The 16,508-nt window shown below is 43.6% G+C and overlaps 1 protein-coding gene across 2 annotated transcripts in view; it reads left to right on the top strand.

Moving 5' to 3' along the window:
• The first annotated feature begins 1,717 nt into the window (after positions 1-1,717).
• The window catches only part of LOC146640198 (serine/threonine-protein kinase BRSK2-like), a 145,383-nt gene continuing 130,592 nt past the window's right edge, over positions 1,718-16,508 (top strand). For both annotated transcript variants that reach the window (XM_085358444.1, XM_085358435.1), the window contains exon 1: positions 1,718-1,811. In XM_085358444.1, the coding sequence (XP_085214570.1) occupies positions 1,718-1,811 (94 nt within the window). The remainder of the gene's footprint in view (positions 1,812-16,508) is intronic.

Raw genomic sequence — 16,508 nt, 5'->3', positions numbered from 1 at the left:
TGGCATGAGTCTATGAGAGGACTTATGACTGATCTGTAGACAGAGGTCTCAACCAACAGCCAGGTCTGATCACAATAAAATGCACCATCGCTCACTCATCCCTGCCAGTCTTTGTTAGGGACATGGTTTTGACTGTGTGTGTGTGTGTGTGTGTGTGTGTGTGTTGGGGGAGGAGGAGGCAGAAGGACAAGTGGGAGGGAAGGTAGGAGGAGGTGGGGGGCCCATCTGCCACTGAGCGTGCTGGGTCAAAAGGCCTTTGTTGTGAAGGAGTGATGAGACAGATAGATGGTCTTTGTCATCAACTGCTGGTTTAATCAAGTGAGAGTGTCCCAGCATGTAACATTTAGTCGTACTCCACCGCCACGCACACAACCACAACCACCCACAGTCAAACATAATGATTCTTCACCTTCAATTAACAACTGAGTGTCTGACAGAATGCAGTGGTTACAGCAGAAATCAATTAAAAGATTACGAAAAGAAAAATGAGATGAACAAGTGCAAAGAACATTTCTGGATGTCTCTGTGCTTCACTATATTTTATTTTGTGTCGTATCTCAGTTATTTATATTTTTATTTTTTTAAAGGAACTTTTAAACAGTGGCAGCCTTTTATCCCCCACTGTCTCCCTCAAGCCAAATTCAATTGAAAATCCTTGCCATGCCAGATATGTGCGCATGTGCGCTTCATAATTACAGCAGCTGCGTCAAGCGGGAATGGAAGCGGAAGTCAGAACTGCCCTTCAAATTAAAACCAGACACTATAAATGGAATTTTAAAAGAGAAAAATAATAAATTCAGCAAAACACAGCTTTGCCAGAATAAGAAGAGATAATATTATTTGAATCAGAAGATATTATGATTTCAAAATCATTTTTAAACATCATTTTTGTTTTTTTTAGGCTTAAAATGAACCCTTACACTTTAGAATTGAACATGTAATAACAAAAAAATAAACACTGGTGCAGATCTATCCTCTAGTGCTGAATCAGTCCAAGGTTTTTTCATGGAAAATCAAAGGAACTTAAGTTAGTTAGCGCATCTGCGTATTGGTGAAACATGTCATTTACAGTGAGAAACCAAAAGGTTACCATTCCAGGAAAAAGAGTTTCTGAAGAACAAGAAACAAAAGCATCAAAACACCGGAAATGATGCTTTTTTCTCTTTTGTTGCATTTTGTGGACCTTCTTGGTTTATAAATAGGAAAAGAAATGTGCAAATAAGACCATAAAAGCTTATAAAAAAAACCTTTGATTCATATTTGACATTTTACCTTGTACAGTGGAGCCGGAAGTACTCTCCTGGCATCAGCTGTGACTTGACGCAGGCTGCTGGGGCGCCAGGCAGCAGCAGTAGCTGTCCCGTCATCAGCTCACACCCAACGGGGCTGCAGCGCACCGCTCCTCCGGCGTGAACATCATGACACCCCGATTCAAAACCGCAATCTGAGCCGCACTGAGGGAATCGGCGGAGGACTGTTAGCAACGGACGTGGATACACACACACACACACACACTCATGCACATATACATACACATTAACAGGCGCACACACAGGATCGCTAATATTGCAGCGGCCACCAGCAGCACAGCACAGACTGGAGCTGTGACCGAGGCGAACTCCACTGCTCCGTGGAATTGCTCTCTTCGCCCCAGAGACGCGTCCCGCTCGGACCCCTGCTAAAGAAATCCCTCCCCGCGAGTCGTTTCACGCCAAAAATGTCTTCTTCGGGCAAGGACGCCAACAGCGGGCATTACGCCAACTATGTGGGACCGTACCGCCTGGAGAAGACGCTGGGCAAAGGACAGACAGGTTAGTGAAAGCTCCCACATCACGCGTGGGTGCTGTGAGGACCGCGCTCGGCGTCACCGCACCTGCCCCGCTGACATCATGCCGGGTGATGCAGTTTTGCGTCCTGCGTGTCCCGAATGCGGGAAATGGGAGGAAACGTGTGCTAGTTGCGGATGTTTCTGGTGGATGCGGGGAGAGAGCTGCTGCTCTCTTCTGATCATAATGGTGGTGGTGATTGTGGTGGTGGTGGCGGTGCGCCTTTAATCCTTGTTGTCAGGCAGAGAGGGCTGATGATGATGATGATGATGGGCCCCTCTGATTTTTCTTGTCTCTAATTCCGTTCCAGCGTCCATCTGTCACATGGGCCCGCTGTGCTGAGGCTGCTCTCTGCAGGAGAGGCAGAGCGGTGATGCTGCACTGTCCGGTCCCTGCTCTCTCTCCCTCACTCTCTCTCTGTCACACACACACATACCGCAGCTGCAACGCAACACATCCCTGCATTGGCTGGTGCAGCGTAGGTATCATCGGCTTATTGCACTGAGGTCCTGCTGCTCTGTACATAGAATGTGTTCAGTATGGAGAACAGCAGTGGGTGATGATCACTCTTTGCTCCTGCAAAGTATCATTTTCAGCTGCACTATGAGTCATTTTGGTGGACTGGACTGTTTCAGGGCTTCGGTGCTTTGGCCATTTTGGAGACTGCAGTTCGAGGCAACGCTGCGAATGATCTGGAAGTGTTTATTATTTAATCTTTAGTTTATAGCTAAAAGAGCCTAAATGGGATGGACACTGAAAATATTGTTCAGGTATCCCCGTCAAGCTGCCAGGTGATGTCATCACAGCCATATTAATGAGACATCAGGCAGAAGGCTGATTTTCATCTGCAGCTCAAAGTCACTGCACTGTGTTGTCACTGCATCAGAATCGCCTCTCAGGTACTGTGACAGTAATGTGGCTGCTCTGGCCTGGTTCCCTGTTTCGGATGCCCCACCATCTGTGATCACATGCGTCTAGAAACTATAAAGGTTCTCCCTCCAGTTCCTGCAGGTAGACCCGATGCACTGCTCAGTTCCCTCAGGGGGGTGAATAATTCATAAGCAGCCAATTAGCTGCTTGCTGGAGTTGGATTGTAACAGCCCCACATTGCTGCTGTATTACTCACAGAATTCTCCTGTTTAGCAGATGGGATAAAGCTGCAAGAGCAATTTGTCACACAAAGCAACCCAGATAATTTGATTTGTTCGTGAACAAAGAACTTGGAGGCGACTAAAGTTCCAAATTTTATATTAGTTCTATTTATAGTAGGAGTCGACTTTGCGTGTAAGAGCTTTCCTTCTATTGAAAGCGGACAACCTCATTCTTTTCCATTCCTTCTCTCTGTGGCACCGGCAGTATAATAGCTGCTGTTCAGCGCGACTAAGAAGGCGTGATGTCATCACATCCGTTCTTGTTGTGATGGCTGTCTTTCAGTGTTGCACATATGCTGAAACAGGATGGGGACGTCTGCTGCCCAGGTATATCAAGGATACTTATAGCCCAAGCGTTCTTGTGGCTCATTTTTCAATCCACTTGCTCTTATTTTGAAGGTTCTGGATGCTGAGAAGCTTGCTGTTGTCCTATCAGAGGTAGCTACCTCTGTACACCACCTCCATCATCTTGGACTTCAGCTTGGCTCAGCAGTCTTTCTTCTGTTGTGGAGCTCACTGCGAGCTGGAGGAGTCTCTCTCACCAGACCCTGAACTCGCTGAACTCACAGAGGCTGCAGATGGTTGAGTCGGACTTCGTCGCCACGCTGGAGCAGTGGCTGTTTATTGCTCCATTGTTTATTGTCACTCTGCAGTATTACTTAATGATTTATTTAAGGAAGTTCTGGTGCGCCTCCTTTCACATGTGCATGCGCTCTTCCTGCTGCCACAAATAGAATCTAATTATGTGGAAACACTGCTCTTCACAGGCAAAAACAGCACTGAGATGTTCTGCATTTCTGAAGTTTTCTAGACATTACCTGCAAAGCTTCATGTGAAAATGTCCAGCGCAGCAGGACATTAATGTGCCAGCTCCTGGTACAAAGTCTGCACAATGCCCATTCGAGATATTGGAATGGCGAGGATAGCGGCGAGCTGAGTTTACAGCCAGCGGTTGGTGGTTCTGCACCACCTCAATCCAAGCAGAGTGTTTCCTGTTGTGACAGCTGAGGGGTGCTACGAGCAAGGTTCAGACAGCACTCTAACCTGATTCTGATGACATTTTTCACAGTTAACATGTGAAAACTTGCAAGAATCTACCCCTCAGGTTATCATGTCACTGACCTCTGAAAGAGGTACGATATCACAGACACATGTCGCCTTCTCTTTTCCCGTGCCATCATCTTCTCTGGCTTAAAAGAGCCACTACCAGTAGTGGTGCTGTCCAGTGCGTACATCAAGTGACCCTGTGAGTGCTTCTCTGTAACTGGATACAGTGGTTGAGTGCATATGCTTGTAGAAATGAAGATTCATGCAGGAGTGCATGTGTGTGCTGGCGTGGTGAAGCGACAGCACTGCAAGAAAGGCTCTTCGTATAAATCTAAAGTGCTGGTGCTGAGCTGGCAGATGGGGAAGTCCGCACATCATTAAACCTCCTACACAAGTGCAGAACAAGCTCACGCTTTTTGTTTGTCTGTTTGTGTGTGCTTCCCTCTCTGCACAAGTGGCATACTCGCTGTGCAGAATCGCCATGTATCAGCTTTGTGGTATGATTCTGAAGATTAATTGGAAAGGACAGACGTACAACATAAGATGTGATTGTTTCCAACTAATAAATGAAAGTTTTTGGTGACAATGTAATTATCTAAAGCTTTAGGTCAGCACTGTTGTTTCACACCAAGGTGGTCCAGGGTTTGAATCCACACACCAACTGAGCCTCTTCTGTGTGGAGTTTCTATAATCTCCCCAGTTTCCTTCAGCAGTCCAGAGACATGCATGCTAGGTTAACTGATTCTAAATTGGCTGTAGGTGTGACTATGAGCATGAGTCCACCCGCATCACTGAGTTGGATAAACTGAAGCAAATGTTTGCATGGCTCTTTATATTTCACATGAGTTTATTTATATCAGGTCTGCTCGTAATAACAGTCACCTAAAGGCGCTTTATAAGTAACTATTGTAGAGTTATAGCCGTACAGCTGATTATAAGCAAGCACTTGGTGACAGTGGAGCAAAAGAACTCCCTTTGAACAGGAAGTGAATGACAGAAGATGACAGAAAATGTGCAATCATCTCAAAGTCTCTTCACTTTTCCTTATAAGCGATTAACCAAAGTGGCAAACATCCTGCGATTCCATCCTGTCAAAGTTAGGATTCCCATCTTCATTATTGGAATGTTTTTGGATCGTTGGCCCGGTGAAACAAGGAGTTTGTTCGGAATCACCTCGTGCATCCTGTGGAAACCTGGCGTGGCTGTAGCTCTTGTACACTTTGTGTGTTTTTCTATGTGTATTTGTGTGTATGTGTCCACTGCTGCCAGGACACTTGCTCGTGGTTCAATGAGGGGAAACATGAACAAATAATAATTGAATTGTATTTCCCAGGATGCTCAAAGTGAAGCCTTTTCAGGCAAGATACTTCATACATCTAGAACATTCATTTATTCTTTTCTGTAGTCGGTTAGTGGAGGGCTTTCCCTGCTTTAGAGGCGTTTGTTGAAGGCTGTCCACCTGATTGGATGTGTGACACACTTGCCCAGAGCTGCAACAGGATGGCTTTTGTAGAAAGCCATTTATTTAGACATTTTACAGACTCAAACAGCAATCGTTTAACTGAACGGGCCTTTAATCGATTCATAGACAGTAACAGCCGTTGCTGTTGTTTAGTTGCTTGTCCTCTGGGCTGCTTTGCCGTCCTTTCTCATAGATGAGGAAAAACTGTGTTTTCACACTGATATGATGCAAAGTGCGTTGCTGTCTGTGCGACCACAGACGCTTCTTTGAACATTTAAAGTCTTTTTTTTTTCACTTTTGAAGCTCCCACTGTGATGAATGCTTTATTCCTGCACTTCTGGAGTTGGAACAATGCCTTCATGGTGTGTCTGCTGGTCAGAGCTCAGTGGCGAGAGGCTGTGCTGACTCTCAACAATTAGTCAGTCTGTTTTCATGTGTGTGCGGTGAAGTATTTCTCTTCTTACACTGGTTTCCCAGGCTCCACACAGCGCTCATTTTCTAAGTGTTGGCCAACATTTGGCATGTTGTCATGGTTTCATCGCTCCTCCTGTGACAGTGGCTGTTCGTTTCCTTTTCACTGCAAGACTGAAAGCTGCCAGTCTTTTCTTTCCTCTCTCTACACACACACACTGTATGCATATGTGTGTTTGGTAGCTCACTATCCTGTAAGTGCAGGAGTGACAGCAACAGTTATTTTTATTTGACCATAATGTTAAAATGATTTTCTGTGTACATGTTTCCCAGTTGTGTTATAATGAATGTCATGTGGATGTAAAGCATCCTAAGGACAGTAGTCCCTTGGGCCCTGTGTGTGTGAGTGTGTGTCTGTGTGGGAGTGGGGGTGTAAGAAGCAGGGACATCCCCACCACAGATGGCTGCCTTTAGGTGGCTGAAATACAGCTTCATTATCAGCAGGTTGCAGGTGGTAACACTCCCATCATTCTCACTGCGTATGGATGCATTTGTGTGTGTGTGTGTGTGTGTGTGTGTGTGTGTGTGTGTGTGTGCGCATTGTGCTTAGATCATGAGAAATTACTGTGAGTGCTTTTTCTGGGTCTTCACTATATTTTATTAGACTTTGCTTCATTATTCTTTGTTGAATGTAAAACAGCAGAGGTCTGTGCTGCCTCGTGTGCATACAGAGGGATGTCTTGATAGAATAATGCTAACAATTCTACACAGCGTTTTACAAAAATAATAAATGCAGTAAAACAGAGTCATGTAGGTGGAGAATTATCAATTAAAATGCACAAAGGAGAATAAAATCCACCACAAGTCGATGCTTATGTATAAAATTTAAGAAAAAGCTGGAAGCTTTAAAAGAAAATCTATAAAATCAGCCCCCCAGGATAAACAAGTCCCCCCCTCACCAAAATCCAAAAAACAGGGACTCATGCAGTCTGGCCTCAACACAAACTAAAATGTACAATATTTGTTAATTAGAATGTGTGAGCATAATGTGAACCAGGAGTGATCCTGTTGTCCTCACAGTGCTGCTGGCAGAGTCGTTCTCTGCAGGCAGGATTTAGGATCATCAAAATTACGGCTGGTGTCATACACCCCTCCTTTTTCTCGTCTTCTTTCTCTACCCCCTCTTTCTCTTCTGTGCATCCTTTTGGCACTTGCTTCCCTTCCCAGCTGAGGGCTCGTTACCATGGTAACCGGAGGAATGCTCTCTTCTGTGGCTGGTTGGCGGTATCCTCACGCTGGATCTCAGCGCCCCTCTGCTCAGCCCTTAAGAGGGGGTGGTGTTACGCCTGAAACATTAAACAATGAGCAAGAGACTACCCCCCATGATCTCTCTCTCTCCTTACATAGCTCACTCTCATGCCTGTGCTCTGTCTTGCTGTCTCTCCCCTCTCTCTCTCTCTCTCTCTCTCTCTCTCTCTCAGTTCTTCAGCTCAAGACTGTCTTTGAACTCCTGCTGCTTGAATGAGTCATCACTGGGAGCCAGAACTATTTTCATCTTCCCAGCCCGGCTAATGCCTCTTTGTCTGCCAGATTATCCACAGCTTCATCTATTTTTTTGTGTAATTTTTATGTTTGTGCGTTCTGCGGGGACAGAGGACGAGGTTGCGGGGCTCTGGTACATGTGTGATTACTGAAAGTTGATTTCCATGCGGGAGGGAGAGATGTACGTGGAGCGACCACGGTGAAGATAGAAGCAGACGTGTGGACATTGCTTGCAGATGTGTTAAGTGAATTAGTGATGCAAGAAAAGAAAGAGAACAATTTGTAGATCAGATAAAACGGAGTCTTTGAAAGCGTGGGAAATCGGAAGAACAAAGTCTGTTTATTACACTGCAGCTCATCGAAAAGATGCTGTTTGTGTGATACAATTAGCTGCCCCCCCCCCCCCCCCCCCCCCCCACACACACACACACACACACACACACACACACACACACACACGGATGCACAAAGACATGCAGTGCTCGTTTGTTCCTGGGCCGCCTTGAGACAGCTCGATGTGATTTAGTTTAGCTTGATGCCTGTTGGCTGTCGGTCACTATCAGCTGTGCGACTGACTTCAGGTGGATGAAGCTCCGAGTGTAGATCACTGCGAGTGTGACTTCTGCTGGTTTACACTTCATTCCTGATGTTGTGATTTTCACTAAACCGACTCAGCTTTGTCTCCATTAGTCTTTAATGTTAAATACTTTCTGGAATTTTCTCATCAAGTTTTATCAGGTTTGTTTATTTTCTGTTTCCAAGCGATACTGAATGATAAAAAGTATTTGAGATATTAAAGGTATTAAACTCCAGACATGAACAGGTTACACCTGTGCATTTTCTAGCAGATTGCTGTGGTTTCCTGTAGTTTGCAAGGAAGATGGCGTCTTTTACTCTCAGAGCTCGAGTGGAATTTGAAAACACGTTAAGCAAACTAGAAATGGAGCATGTTCACCTCTCTGTTCTTTGTGTATGCAGGCAGACAGCTTTTTGGGACCATAAATTACGCTTCATCTTGGTGATAGCTTTACATGGTAAGCACGCGCTCGGAAAGATGCTTTTTGGTCACCTGTGGAATCATAGTCCATCACAGTATCTTAGACCAGATGATCATGTTCAGACCCCAGAAACATTCACTTGTAATTGTAAAGGTGAACCTTCTTGTTAGTTACCACAGCGAGATGGATAATTAGATCAAATTTCTGTTATTTTTCACTTAATTCTTTAAGGTCTTTAAAGTCGGAGATGTGCTTTTTAACTTTCTGCTGCTTCCCTTCAGTCTCCAGCTTCAATGCAACTAGGGCTGCCACAAACGATTATTTTGATAGTCGACTAGTCACCGATTATTTTTGCGATTAGTCGACTAATCAGATCATGCATAAAACGTACAGCTTATTGCACCAGCAGCATCTGCTCTTATATAACTATCATTAGCTTACAGCTTTAAGTGTTTAAGGTATGTGCTAACTAAAAATAAAGACAAGATGATAGTTTATTAAATTTTAATGACATTTGCAGATTGTTTCGGTGAAGTTTAATAAACTCCTTGCTATCTAAAATATAACAGGACACCGGAGTATATTCTCGAGCATCTCACACTTCTGATGATCAGCTGTCTGCTTGACGTTTATTCAGCTGTGTAAAAACTATAACTTTATCTTAACTTTATATAACTTTAAGTTATCTAGGTGACTTATATATATTTAACCTGAGTAGCGAAAGACAGCGGTGGGTTTGAAAACGATTTGCCGGGAGTCCGGTGTTCTCACAGGCTCTAGCGAGCCTTGCCCCCGGCTAGCTATCAAGCTAGTGGGTAACAGACGTCTCTGAAAACGTTGGCGTGCTTTTGAAAATATGTGGTGTCTTGATAAACTGAGCAGATATTTGAGGTTTACACAGCTACATTCTCGCCTGAAAATATGTTAAACGTTTATTTTGTGACCCAGAAAGAATAATAAGAGTAACATTAAAACTAACTAGCTGCCGCCATTGTTGGAAACTGAGCTGGGCTGCGCTATGAATTCTGGGACACAGCTTCTTCTTCTTCTTCGGGGTTTAACGGCAGCTGGCATCCTTGTACATGCAGTGCTGCCATCTTCTGTTTCAGTCCGTTATTACACTCTTAAGTCCTACTACTCATTCCTGCGTCTTTTGTGATCTTACAAATCTTCAAACGACGTGTCGACTAGTAAATCAGTCGTCGACGACTTTGATAGTCGACGTAATCGTGACTAGTCGACTAATCGGGGCCTCCTCTGCTCTGCTCCATTACCTCTGCTGTATTACAGACCCATGTCCTGTTTGTCTCTGGTCAACTCCTGCAGAGTGTTTGCAAAGCCAGATAATTGTCCTTAAATTGCTGCTGATTGTGTCATTGTCAGCTTTAAATATACAGCACATTTGTGCACCAGACAAGTTGATACGTTCATGTCTACATGTTGTTGAAAGTGGACCACGTTGCCACCTGCCATGATGGTTCCACCTGCCTGCAGAGTACACTATCGAGCTCATGTGACAAAGTCTTGATGATGTCTGCCATCGACGCTATTGATCCTAATCATCAACATGATGACGTTGGAGCACTTGTTGTGATTAGAGATGGTGAACCTTTGCTGTACAGCATGAAAGGTAGTGAAGCAGAGGTGCTGCTAGCTATTTGACACTGTCGGTGCAGATGTGAACCAAAGAGAGAAGCCGCGTCTCGCCTCTAAACATTAAAAGCTTTCAAATTAAAATCTGTGGGTTGATTTCTTTTTTTAATCATTTCATTTATTAATTAAACATTTTCCATGACTCTAATTTAGGGTTTTTATTTACATTTAAAGTTTTTTGTTTCTTTTTGTTACTAAAGAAACTGATTGCAGAGGTGAATAATTTTTCTAAAGTAATTCAAACAGCAGCTGAGCCGTCCCCTACACGGCTTATTTTGTCCTTTAGCTCAGCATTCAGGACACATGAGACTGCAAAGAATGAAGTGGCTGCGTGGATGCCCTGGCACCCACACAGCCCTTTCTGAGGGACTCGCCTGTGTCTCCTACAGGCAATAAGAGGCAAAGGGCAGGTCCCGTGCCTCAGTCTCCCCACGAACTACTTGGTGCCCAGAGAAGGTGCTGATTAGTCAAGATGCTGAGGAGAGCCCACACAAGAGAGCTTCCATCATTCAGTGGTGTTTGGTGACTGTTCAGGAGAAACACTTCTCAGTTTTATGTATTTAGAGTCAAGTGGCACCAACAGCCTCCTCAAGGCAAAAGCATTAAAGAGAAAACCCTGTGAGAGCTGCTTGGCGACAGTGGCAAGGAAGAACTCCATTTTAACAGGAAGAGACCTTCCACCATACTTGGGGAGGGGCAGCCATGTGCTGTAGTCGTGACATTTCCGTGGAGTTCAGTTTGTTAATCATGGTCCCCAGTAGAATGAAAATGGGTAGCTTTGTCTCTCTATTGTGTGAGTCTTCACTGTCCCGTTGTTTCTGAGTTAGAGCCACTCTTACGTGTCATTTCTGGTTTCAAAACATCCAGATCCTGATGGTACTCAGCTCAAGGCTCAACATTTCACTAACCAGTGGGTGATGTCACAGTGGTTAATATAACGTCAAATTGCAGAAAAACATAATACCGCAGTTCTGTTTTTTCCAGTTCCTGCAGCTCTCGTGCCTTAGCTTAATAATAACTGAAGCACCTGACTGAAATCCAAACCTACACAGGTTTTTCCAGCAGAGGTAGCACACAGCCTCACACAGAGCTGCTCATTCACGTAGCTGAAGGTGGCCACCAGGCATATCTGCAATCTCCTCTTTTAATCCACTCCCACTTCCTTACACGCCTGATAGCCCGACTTCACCTGCTGTCATATTGAACAGAGACCAATTTAAGGCCTTCATCAATAGCTGGTAATCGAACAGGAATAGCCTATGGCTCCAGATAAGCCCCTTAAGGTCCCGCTGACCTCTTTCTTCAGCCAAAAACTTAATGAAATTGAGCATAAATTCTCCCCCTCTTCTTAAAACTCTTTCATCCTGTTCCAAAAGCAATCTGGACTTTCCCCCTGAGTCAGCACTTTGAGCGTCCAGGAGTGAAGCAGGGGAAATTACCATTTGAAGAGCGGCTTTACTTCCTTCTCTCTCTGATCCAGCCTTGCGCGCACGCTTGGCCCTCACTTCATTTTGCAGCAATATGAACTTTCCGGTATCTCGTATTAGATAAATAAACTCTCTTCCACTCTGTTTCCTAAAACCCCTGACTAGTGCATGATGGAATGACCAAGTGCTTCTGGTACCAAGCGATTTCACGGCAAAGAGGACACAGTCATGGTTGGAAGGTCCTGTTAGGCATCAAACCTTAATGAGGTTTTTGCTCTTTGCTCATTAGCATTACCTAAGCGCATCAGGGACAGGCTGCGGCCGCTTGTTGCTGTTTCATATCCCTTTTGCTGTAGCCAGCTGTGCAGATGGTCAAGAATCTGGGAGAGGTCCTATCTGACTTTCACTCGGCATCTAGTCCACCCAGATGGCTCGTAAGCGGTGGCGCGTGCAGATGAGATGCGTCCCCTGGAACTCACTGCCTGCAGTCACAGTGAAACATCCAATCATGTGGCATAATCAGATTAGGGGGCGTGAGAAACCCCACTATACTCACTTTACGGGTAGCACTGGCAGGGTGATCCCAGGATTATGTGTGTGCCTGCGACTGTGACAGTCTGGAGGTAAGAAAAGTCATACATCTGAATAGAAACTCTTCCTCAACCCTTTCTGATATACACTAAAGCAAACTCACATCCTATCACACAGTAGTAGAAGTAGTACACTGGCTCTACACTGTGTGTCTGCACATCCATGTGTGTTGTTTTGCAGCATTTTAAGGGCCTGCTGCACTTCTGTGACTTGCATTGGGGCATTAGGACTGCTGGGGCGTAGTGCTGCATTACAGCAAAAGCTGGCCGCAGCCTCTCTGCAGTAAACGCACAGACAGGGTGCAGCCAATAAGAAGGTCACCCAACTGGTTTGAAGCCACTCAACACTGTCCTATGAATCATTCGAGCATAAAAAGGCTCCGAACTCGAAGGATGAATCAGTGCTGTGTCTGCATGTATCAGACAATCTGCCAAAGAACATATTTGACATTTTAAAGGCACTTTAGTAGTTGCTTACAATAACTTACAGTAGGTGACTTTCTTAAGGGGATTGTTTAAGAATGAAGGCAACACAGTTTGAAAGGCTTAACATAGTATTTTTGCACCAATAATGTGATTCCCAAAATGTTATTAGCTAAAAATCTGGCATCTCTGTATATGGTGTGTAGTGTATTATTAACACTGAGTAAATTGGACAAGTGGAGGATAAAAAACAAACAAACAACCTGTCTACAGCAGATTAACAGTGTTAGCAAAGGCCTGACACAGAACCTGAAAGATGCATCTGGCCTTTCAATTCATCCATCTACTGTTCACTGACCCTTCATCACAAATGGTCTCAGTGGAAGAGCGGCTCTCAACAAGCCAATCTGAAGGAAGGGAGATTCGGAGGGGGAGGCTGAGGTAAGCCCCATTACTTAAGAACTGGACTTAATCAGTGGCAACAGGTCTTAGGAAGATGGGAAAATTAGGTTGAGCTCATTGTTCAGTATATACAAGGGAATTTAGGGGATAGTTATGAGTCAGTTATGAAGACAAAGTTAAAATGACTAACCGTATTTTTCAGACCATAAGGTGCATTAAGCGAAACAAAACAGTCAGATAAGTCAAACTTTACTCAGCTCATTCTTCTTGCTTCCTCCACTTCCGTACCATTGATTCATTAATGTTGAATTCTCTGCAGCTGCTCTATTCCCATGTTGTTGCAGTATATTAATGACTAACCTCGTATTGTGGATGGATTATCTCAGTTGTTCTCCTGACTGAAGTTTGGTCCGTTTACAGCATCCTGCCATGTGATTGCATTTGTCTCTAACCATCAGGAACCCTCACGTTAACTTTTATCAAGTGGAAAGAAGTTAGCGTTCATCCTCCAGCTTCACTGTTTATGTTATGCTAACATAGCTGTGTTGCTAGCGATCACGTAGCACATCATTATAAGATAAGATAAGAAAAGCACAGCACCAACAGAAGTTAGAGCGTGAGCAGAATATTATATATATATATATACACATATATAAATACAGATACATATATAAATAAAATATACAAAGGGGATAAATAGAATAAATAGGAATAAAAATAAAAATACAAGTGAATTGCACATTTCAAGTATTGAAGTCTTATATACCAGCTACCAACTTCAGTAACCTTACAAACATCACTGCTGTTTAGTTTCCTGTCTTCATTTATGTTGGAAGTGATAGCAGAGCTGTACGTTTGAATTCTTTCAGAAAATCTCTCAGTCAGAACATGCTATATCATGTTTAGGTGGAAGCTAGCGAGCTAACTTCCTGCTAACTTCTAACTCTGTTAAATTTAATAAATTCTGTTTTCATGGATGCCTGGATGTTAAACTTAATTGTTACACCTGGTAAAGCAGCAACGCTGATCATTTTATTAAAGATGAAAGAATTTAGACAGTTTTTAACTCTCAGTGATGCCGCAGTGTTCGTTTGACTTTGGGACCTGAGGCGGACGGAGTTTAGGACCCAGATGACTCCGTGAGGCTCCTGACTACGGTGCTCCAACAATCCATCAAGCGGTGCGGCTTCATAGTTTACCAAAGTCGTACTAAAACATTTTTGACAGATTTTTGAGCGCCGTGTACCGCATAAAATTGGTTCGAGGTCAGAAAGCACAACCAGAATTCATACACTGTAGATTTTTGAGAAAATTAAAGGATTTTAAGAGAAAAATACGGCACTGTAGTGAGTGTTTACAGCCGTCTAAAACAAGATGGAAGCTCTGTCAAGGTTTGAGCTTCAGCCAGTGGTGCTGCGTTAAAGTAGAAAGGCTGGTGGAGATTTTAAAAAGCATATGCTCTTAGTGTTTAGATGGCTGTAATGAACTTTGACCTCTTCTCTCAAGTGGTGCAGGTTGCCCAAATATGTGAATGTAAAGTATATCAGCAGTTGCGACCACAAAACTGAACATATGCACAAGCAGACGTGTTTTCTTTGTATATATATTTTATTATACAAATTCTGTATCAGTGGACGATGGCCATATTAAACATGGCCAGTGTTTCAAGTAATGAGGTCAGTTTTGTGCAAGTAACCCCTGTAAGCCAACACAGCAGCTGCCAGACTGCAGAGGAGCTCTTTTGTCTTTTAAAGGCACCTCATCAGAAAACAGTTGGTTTGTAGGAAATGGGATGTGACCTGAGATCGTCTTGGTTTAGACAAATCATAAAATTAAGACTCAGCTCGAAGGCTGCAAAATGAGAATAAATCAAATCAACAGGTGTTGTGTATTATTGTATACTATCTTTTAAATCTTTTGTTGTAAAAACCAATAGGACTGCAACATTACGTCTCAACAAGCTGTTTAAAAAATCCAGACAGGAAAGTAAAATGCATAGACTTGTATGGAGTTGGGTGACACAGCCTTTTTTTGTTCCTTCATTCGTTTGGAATCATCAGTAACGATAAGATCCTGACTGATGTGCAGCCCAGCAGCACAATAACAAGTCTGATGAATAAATCATTGGATTGAGAGTTTATATTTGAAGGAGAGATGCTTAGTTAGTTAGTTTAATTGTTTTTTTGCTCAGGATTCTCTCTTTTCAAAAGATAAACATCATCCATTGCTGCAGTTAGTGAAGCTAACGCCAGTCTTTACCAAACATTCACCCATAGCTGGATGCAAATTTTTAAAATGATTGAGTTTAAAGTTGTTATTCAGGACGTTATCTCGCTTCACCTCTGAGCGAGCATGGGCAATGTTTAGTGAGAACAATGACATCATTGCTAGATATGACAAAATGTGCAAACGTGTGAAAATTGGGCCTAAGTTTTGATAAACTGTAATAATGGCACATTTTCTGCTGTGCCTTCTGTTCAGCCTCATGGCTCTTTGTACGTGGCAGCTTGCTAATATCGTCGTCGGGGTGCAGTTGGTTCAAACCGGCATTGATGCATAGGTGCGAAGGAATTTGTCCCTCACACTGAAACCAACACATTCACTGTAAAAAGACTGAGCGCAGTGAAAGACCAGAATAAAACTGCTGAAAGTGAAGATTGAATAATATGATCTGCCTCATTGTTGCTTTGTGCAATGATGAACACAATGAGGACATCATAGCTCTGAGGGGTAAACTGGGTTTGGTTTCCACATGTATGACACCCTGATAGATGCTCTTTGTGAATTATGGTCCTGTGCAACTAATAAGAGAGTGGGTGGTGGGTGAATCGGGCCCTGGAAGCAGCACCCTGATGGAATGGCCTTAATCTGCTGTTAATCTGAGCATCTGGTGTACGGGGAGTGTCGGCTGATTTCACCAAACAACACAGGAAGCACCGCACACTCAGTCACAGTAACTCACAGAAATGGCATTGTGGGAGTTTGTTTCTGTTAGATTTGTATTGTTGATTGTCATTTATGCTTAGAAATATTTACTTATATATGCTTAGAGTTTTGTAATTAGTTGTAGATTGGTAGAGGTTTTGATCCTTGATAGTCTGCAAACTTTGTGTGTATTAGACAGCACTTTGGGAGCATGAGAGGTCATACCGTGTCTTATTATTTTATGGTAGGATTAACGTAGCTACGTCTGTTCTAGTCTAAGTGCTCTTTGTTTAGATGAACTGCAGGACTTCCTCACCGTGTTATCTAGGATGAACCATCTAGGGTGAGGGGGAGGCTACCCTCTTCCTGACCAAGGATGTTTAACCCTTTGATCAGCAACACACACACACACACACACACACACACACACACACACACACACACACACACACACACACACACACACACACACACACAGGCAAGGTACTCTTTGTTTGTATGTAGACGTCGTATGTTAATGAACCTATGCATATTCATGTAACCTCAATAAAAGGGCAGTGTTACAGGAGGACGGACGAGACCAACTGGAGTCAAGCGGTTGTCCGGTTCTCTCCCGTGCACGAGTAACATGAAGAACTTTGCCTATTTGTG

Source organism: Diplotaxodon limnothrissa, linkage group LG1 (genome assembly GCF_057381915.1).
Source record: "Diplotaxodon limnothrissa isolate DT_005_m linkage group LG1, D_limnothrissa_male_GT1.1, whole genome shotgun sequence".
NCBI classification, from domain to species: Eukaryota; Metazoa; Chordata; class Actinopteri; order Cichliformes; family Cichlidae; genus Diplotaxodon; species Diplotaxodon limnothrissa.
The sequence above is the reverse complement of the archived record's forward strand: the minus strand, read 5'-3'. Positions and strand labels throughout refer to the sequence as shown.